The sequence below is a fragment of the Cryptomeria japonica genome, chromosome 10, assembly GCF_030272615.1.
Source record: "Cryptomeria japonica chromosome 10, Sugi_1.0, whole genome shotgun sequence".
In the NCBI taxonomy this organism is placed as follows: Eukaryota; Viridiplantae; Streptophyta; class Pinopsida; order Cupressales; family Cupressaceae; genus Cryptomeria; species Cryptomeria japonica.
The window spans coordinates 287,061,304-287,069,402 of NC_081414.1; the positions used below are offsets into that span (position 1 = coordinate 287,061,304).

General features: G+C 41.5%; 1 protein-coding gene across 1 annotated transcript; it reads right to left on the reverse strand.

Moving 5' to 3' along the window:
• Positions 1-5,304: 5,304 nt before the first annotated feature.
• LOC131859553 (linamarin synthase 1-like) lies at positions 5,305-7,574 on the reverse strand. The gene is made up of 2 exons (XM_059213463.1): positions 6,916-7,574; positions 5,305-6,833 (listed from the first exon to the last, which is right to left on the reverse strand). Exons 1-2 carry the CDS (start codon positions 7,469-7,471, stop codon positions 5,914-5,916), a joined length of 1,476 nt encoding a protein of 491 aa, XP_059069446.1. The 5' UTR covers positions 7,472-7,574; the 3' UTR covers positions 5,305-5,913.
• Between the last annotated feature and the right edge of the window lie 525 nt (positions 7,575-8,099).

The window sequence follows — 8,099 nt, forward strand, 5'->3', positions numbered from 1 at the left end:
CAAAGGCAATGCCACCAACCGAGACCTGCCTCCCAGACCAGGAGGAGGTGAAAGCAGCCGAGAGCTGCTCATCATCGCCCTTCAGGCAATCTAGAAAATCAACAACCCCACCTTCAACACAAAAGTTCCAGACCAGGGGGTCATTTTTAAAATCATCTGGATTATCTGGTTCATATGTAACTCTGTTGCCCCCCATATCTTCCGCCAACAAAGCTTCTCTAGTCATGAAACATAGAAAGTTGCAGAGACCCTTCGAGAAGCAAGCCAGGAAGAGAAAATGGAAAGTGTGGGAGCCCGACGTCAATAAATGAGAAACGAAGTTAGGTGCATGGGAAAAAATGAAGTCACTTTTAGAAATGATTTCTTGGTTACGAGGCATTAAGAGCCAGCAAATACCGACGACAACCAACACGTTTCCAATCCAGTCGTACCTCATCATGGCTCTGCAAGCCCAAGTGAAATGCCAGCACAACAACACTTGCATCATCGCTAGCCTGGTCGAATGAGTCACCACCACATTGGAAGGGATCGAAGGAATATTCCCATTATTTGAATTATGAAACCACCACCTCCAAACTTCCCCGAGGGAAGAGAGGAGGGTAAGGGAAGCACTTGGCAGCCACTCAATCATTAGTGGAGATTTTGTATTTCTCTTCCTGGAGGAGGAAGTTAACATGGTCTGGGAGGGAGTAGTGATTCCTCCAACATCTCAGCCCGTGGAGGTTTAGGCCAATGGTTGCCATGGCATCCACCACACGGTTGTCTTCCCTGTAGATATGCATAATTCTAAATGAGTCAAACCCGGAGATGAACCTCAAGGTATCCCTGATGGTTCCCTTAATTGTCCAATTAAACTTGTTTCACCCTTTGAAAACATCAATGATAAGCATGGAGTCCCCCTCAATGTCCATAATCCTGATTCCAATGGAGAGGGCAATGTGGATTCCCCCGGATAGGGCCATCACTTCAGCCTGATTAGAGGAATGCCCATTCAAGTTACCTGCATAAGAAGCAACAAGGGTCCCTAGATGGGATCTAATCACCCCTCCACCAATAGCTAGCCCCCCTGGCAGCCCCATCAAAATTGAGTTTAAAATTTGTAGCCGGGGGAACCAGACCATGCTTTGTCTTAGAAGTCTCTTAGAGAAGTTAATAAGAGAGACTGAGGGGGGAAGGCTCCAACATCCAGCAATTCCCCAGTCCCAGGTAGAGGGGGGCTTGGACGCTATCCGAGTTTTAGTAACAGAGATATTCTCAAGAATCAAATTAAGGAATTGAGCAAACACCGTTTCCACTGAGGTCTCTTTGTCTCTGAATATCTTGTCATTCAGTTCCTTCCAGATACACTAGCTCATGTGAGGGGGGATCTGCTTCCACAGTTGTTGGATAAGGGGGTTGGAAGAGGGGCCCTGAAACTCCTGAGACAGATTTAAGAAATTATCATTCATAACCCAACAGATACTAAGCTTACTGTAGACCATCCCCCATAGCTCCCGAGTGAAGACACAGTGGAGGAAGAGATGGGCAGGACTTTCTTCATCATTTTTGCAGAGGATGCATCTATTAGGGAAATGGAATTCCCTCTTGACCAAGTTGTCTTGGGTCAAAATTTTGTCGAGGAGAGCAGTCCACGAGAAGAAATTAACCTTGGGGAGGAGTTGGGGGTTCCAGACCTCCTTCCAGATAGAGGAGTAAACAGGTTCTCTAAATAAGCTGGTGTAGGCAGTTCTGACAGAGAAGTCTCCAGAGGGGTCCCACTTCCAAATAAGTCTATCCTCCCTAGGAAATAGGGGGAGGAATATACCGGCCAAGAGCTTCTGGATCTCTCTAGTAGCAGGGAGGAGGAAGGGAAGGTCAATGCAGCAATCCTCCAAGGCCCTCCAAGTGCAATTGCTGAAGTAGTCACTGACCCTTTCACCAAAGAAGCCTTTGGTGGAATCCTGTAGCCGTCTCAGGGAGGGGTAAGAAGCAAGGGGTCTCTCTCCTAACCAACAATCTTCCCAGAAGAGAATGTTCTTTCCATTTCCAATAAGCCACCTCAAACCATGAGATAAAGAGTCCCTACAACTCAAGATGTTATTCCAAATTTTGGAACCCCTAGGAAGACCCTCCTCTTTCAGGAGAAAGGAAAAGTCTGCATTACCCAAGTACTTAGCCCTGATGATCCTACTCCAATTCATATCCTTGTTCAGAAGCTTGCAGACAATTTTAGTCATAAGGACCTTATTAAACCTTGAGATCTTATGGGTTCCCAAGCCGCCCATGGCCTTGGGAAGACAGACTTTGTCCTAGCCTACCAAGGTGAGCCTCTTATTTTCTTCCATTCCCGTCCAGAGGAAAGTCTTTTGAATGTTTTCCAACTTAGGTGCCATAGCTACAGATATCTTGAATAGGGAGAGAAAGTACACATGGATCCCCTGGAGGGAGGAGGAAAACAACTACAATTTCCCAGCACTACTCAGGAATCTACCTTTCCAACCAGCCAACTTCTTTTGCAGTCTTTCAAGGATAGAGATCCAGAAGGAATTAGAGACATCTTTAACAATCAAGGGGAAGCCTAGGTAGGTGCCAGGGAGGGAGGCCCTTTGACAACCAAGGATTCTGCAGACTTTATCTTGGAGTTGGGCATTAGTGTGAAAGAAGTAAATATTGCTCTTTTCATAGTTAATGTGTTGGCCAGAAACCAGAGCATAGGCGTTGGGAAAGGATTTCCAAGCCTTAGTTTCCCAGATAAAGGAGATACCAAAAAAGATCGTATCATCAACAAACTGTTGTAGAACATTGGGGGGCGTCATAGAGGCAGGTTTGATGCCTCGAAGGGCGCCCCTGCGAACCAAAGAGTTCAAGTTAGAGGCCAACACTTCAGCAAGGATGGTGAAGAGGTAAGGGGATAGAGGATCCCTTTTCCGCAACCCTCTGGAGGACCCGAACTTCTTCAAGGGGTTCTCGTTTAGCAGCACAACGTAGGTGACAATAGATATGCATTCCCCAATAAGTTTGATGAGTTTGTCTCCAAACCCCATAGCTTTGAGGACTTTGAATAGGAAGTTCCAGTTGACCCTCTCATAAGCCTTGGAGATGTCAAGTTTGAGAACCATCCCCGACTGATGACAATTATCCATGGAGTGGATAATCTCATGAGTAGAGATGACCGCATCAAGAATCTGTCTACTAGGAACAAAACCCTTTTGGGAGGGGATTGAACCAAATGTAATGATACCGAAAAAAGTTAATATTTTTTGTATAGGAATAAGCAACTGGGTTTTTTATCAGTATGCCCTGAAAATGATATCTAAGGAATTAATCCCCTCGTGATTATACAAATCTGTGGTAACAATCTTTAATATTATAAATTTTGATGGAACGAAATTATTTTGTATTTTAATTTTATTATTGTCATTAATTATTAAATTATATTTCAAAGGAGACATTGAAGTTTCTCTCCATATTATCGGCTCCAATTATCTTTTCAATTAGCTGTGATAAACAAGTTAAATGTGACCTCTGATGGTCGACCGATTAAGCTTTGGTTTAGGGCATGAACATCCATCAAATCATGAAGGATAAGATTCTGTCAGATGTTGTAGTTGCAAATGTGGAAGCACATACAGGGCACGGTGAACTGTTTGACAGAATGCCTCAATGAAATGGTGTCTCACAGATTGCAATGACTGTGAGGACATGCACAAAATGAATTTGTTGAAAAGGCTTTAGTTATTTTAAAGCAAATGCAATTAGCAACCTTTGTCAGCAACTTTTCCAACCGTGTGGAAATCCATAAAAATAAATAAAACCTATCAAAAACCTATGTGAAAATGTGACTGCCGTTGTCTTGCCTCCAAGGAAATATGTTTAGAAAAAATTCAGGAAACAAATTTCAAAAGCTAATAGTGATAGAATCAACTGTAGCAGGGGTTGATTGAAGCCCATACATATTCCAACAAATAGCAAACTGGCAAGTCGAAAAGGCCTCTAGCCTGCAAAATAATTAATTGTTATATAAATTTGATTCGAATCCAACCGAATGGCAAGTTAATAGAACAATGAGCTATTGATGAAAACGCCAAGGTGGGTTCGAAGTCACATGGTATTGCAAATCAGAGAATGTGAAAAGACATTGCGCATTTTAGGAAAGGAAAAGTCAGCATAAAAGAATATGAAAAGGCCATCAACAGAGAAATACGAAATGATGGCAACAATGGTAGAATACATAAGTTTTCGAAGGAGGACATCGAAAAAGTGTGGATGCATCGGCTAGGAAGGGCCGTGTATAGGTAGCAGTTAAGAGGAGTGAGCTGCGCAGATTGTAAAATAAATTAGAAAGGGGCTACGCAGTTGAGGACAAGAGAGCAGAGAAAGAACAGAGTGATAAGAGGCGCAAAGGATGAGTATGCAGATTTAAGAGATTGGCACCCTCAATACATTGTAGTCTCAACAATGGTATAGATTGCACAGGATTTTCTGCAAATAACGTCAATTTTTAAGTTTTTCGTGGTCAATGGAATTTCACCCTTGGGACAGCAAGAAGATTTTTCAAAGACAATGTAAACAAAACAAACCAAGGACAAAAAAATCTTAGGGGTTAAGGCAAACAGGGTATCAAATCCTAGAACAGACGCGTATAGGGATCTTGAAGCGGATTGAAGATCATCCAGTTGGTGGAACTCTTTAATTTATCGATTACAGTCTGCAAATACTCTGCGGAAACAGGGGACACCCATTGATCTTGAAAAAAAGGAAGAACAAAACAGCGAAGGGGGGCCAAATGTTAGATTCGTTGGGTGAAAAATAATTTTAAGATAATTCTTGTCCATGGTAATAATGATATGGTGAATTATTTACAGAAGTAAAATAGCAGCAAAACAAAAACTTTTAGGGGAAGAGCATCAGTAGTCGTTATAGTTAATTCACACATTAACAAATCTTAAATGGTATAGCTATTGATCTGGTTTATGGGTAGTAACAATGCACCTTGTGGGATCAGTTATGCGCACAAAGGTCAAAAAGTACACATTTCAAATTGTACTTAAAATCGCTAGTACTTGTTGACAAATGTCCCAATAGTGGTGTACACATGTTCCAATAGTGGTGCACAAATGGATCAATTATGAACAAAAAATTATAAAAAATGATGGACTATTGATACAAAACAAATTTATTAATGGTGTTTTCACTATAAGACTATTGGAGGTCAATATGACAATAAAATGACCTTTATTAAAATTATGTTATATAAAAATTAAACAATAAACAACGAAACAGTGAAATATTGCAAAAATTTGTATACCATTCAGCGTGTCATCTGCTGGAAATTGTTTGTATTTACTCGACACAATTCATTGCGTTTATAGACAGCCATGGCGGTGATGATCATAGTAAAGTATAAATGCATTTGACATCTGTAATAAAATGCATTCAAAACAAATCTGATATTTGATATGAACGATAAATTGAAATGACATTTGACTTATTTCAGTAGTGACTGCCAGCCGTGAACGAAACCTACCAAAACATTCTACATTTACTTGAAACAGTTTTGTGGTGGAAAATTCTACATTTACTTGAAACAGTTTTGTGGTGGAAATTCGCAGTTTCTTGATAAAGATTTGCAGTTTGCCAGCGTGAGACTTACTAGCCACGGGATAGGTTACTTAAAACAAATCATCATCAATCGTCAAACTGTATACCAGTATCGTGTAAACTAAAAACTGTGTCCGGCATGAAAAAGACCATATACCGGTGTGAGACAGGTTTTACCTAAAACTTCACACTATATGTAGCCTATCGGTTAATGAAACTAAGACCAAGAGTTGTATAGAAAATGGGCGCTTCAAATTACAAGTAAAAATTGTCTCATCATTGCTTTCCGGCTCATCCACATTCCTTTTCTATGGAGTCTATGAATGCAATAATTTAGCTTTTCACAAATTTCATCATTGCATTGACGAATAGAGTATACTTAGTAAAAGATAACCCACCTTCTTTCACCGTATTCTTCGCTATACCGTTCCATTTCTTCGTTTCTTCCCTGATTGTCATGCCTTCTTCTGTAGCTACTAATCTTTCGATCGCTCTTCTGAACTCCTCTTTCTCTATTAACCCATCGTTATTGGCTTTCAAAGGCAGCCCCACCTTCCAAACATGTACAACATATGTGCTGTTAATGAACTGGTCAGCGAAATAAGGCCAACAGAGCATCGGAACTCCCATTGTGATGCTCTCTTGTACAGAGTTCCATCCACAGTGGGTCACAAAACAAGCTATGGAAGGATGGGACAACACCCCTAACTGTGGAGCCCAAGACACTATGCACCCTCTATCTCTAACCCGATCCAAGAACCCCGCAGGCAAAACGGCGGTAGCCCCATCCGTTAGATCCGAGCGTACAACCCAAAGAAATGGTCTCTGGGTAGCCTCCAGCCCCAGAGCAAGCTCTTCCACTTGCCGGTTATTCAACATAGCCACACTCCCAAAAGACACATAGATCACAGATTGCTCACTCTGGTTTTCTAACCACTCCAAACATTCCATGTCATTTTCCCAAAAGCTTGGGGTAGCCATGGTCGACATGTTTCTGTCACCGTCCAGAAACTCAGGAGAAATCAATGGACCAATGGGATAAACACCCACTTCTTTGGACAAATCATCAGCTACACCAGGCTCTAGCTCGTAAAACGTGTTGAACAAGATCCATTCGATATTAGCAATTTCTTTTCCCATACGAATCCCGTGCTGAAACAAGTATTCTCCTCCGTACAACCATGGCAGATGAGCAGAGTGTAGCAGCGGCATAGAGGGAAGATACTTTTGAATCGCATCCTCCTTTGGAATACCTTCAACAACAACATTTACAGATCGTCTTAGACCAAAGCAGTATCATCAAATTAAATAAAAAAACCACATAATTTCTTTTACCATCGGAAGGAAGAAGCCCTAGGAAGACGATCTTGGAACCGAAGTAGCGGATGGCAAAGGTGGAAACGAGCGACGTTTGGAAAGCTGCCAGCAAAATATGATGGCGTTTGGCCACTGTATGGAGGCCAAAGCAAGTCCAGATATCTGCTATTATGCAAGTGACATTTTGCTCTTCATTTTTGTCGTTTATTTCCTGAACAACTTTGTCAATTACAGAAGGCCCGAGGCAATTTTCAACCTCCCTAAAAAAAAATTCGATGTCCTCGATAAGGTACTTCCCACCGCATGCCTTGGGAAGCTGTCCTCCAGGAACAAAAATCATTCTGATCCTTTCGCTTTTATGATGCATGTCTGTATCCTTGTTGGCTTTGATCATTCTTTGATGACTGACTTCGGTGTTAAGGAAGGTGATGAAGAATCCATCAGAAGCAAGCTTACGGGCGAGGTGCATCATGGGATTTATGTGGCCCTGCGCAGAAAATGGAATGAGAAGGGCATGAGGCATCTTACCTTTGCAATTACTGGCACTCATCTTTGTTCTTACTAGTCTTGCCATATAATCCCTTACCGTTGATTCCTTTAAGAATTTCACTTGGATTTGTGTTGTGTGAAGAAGATAAGAATTTCACTTGCATTTGTGTTGTGTGAAGAAGATAAGAATTTCACTTGGATTTGTGTTGTGCGAAGAAGATTTGTACCGTTGGCCAGATTTTCTCACTTTTTATTATTATGCTTTTAAGTGGTTTCGATGTTTTGCCCGTAGCGCACCTCAAAGCAACACATCCAGTACATCTCGGAAGTTGCTAATTTTTGTGCTTTACGATGCCGCTAAAATAAAATGTCAGAAGTGAATGTGAGATTCAGAGAGGGCCCCGTAGTGGGGGGCTGAAGCTATTCTGGGTTCAAAACAGATTTTTTTGCACAGCGTGATAGCGATGTGTTAGTCAATCACAGTCGTTTATTGCAAAATCGACGGTATAAAACGTGCGACTAACACGTGTGTTAGTCAATCCGTACTGTCGTTTTGAAACCAAAATAGACGTGTCTGTAGTGGGGTAGAGTTCTATATTGGGTAGAGCTGAAGAAAAGTGGCTATGCAGTCGCATAAGAAAGTTCATCTTATATATCTTACTTTTTATGTGGCTGTATAGCCACTTTCCAGTTGATAAGATAGGTCAGTTTAT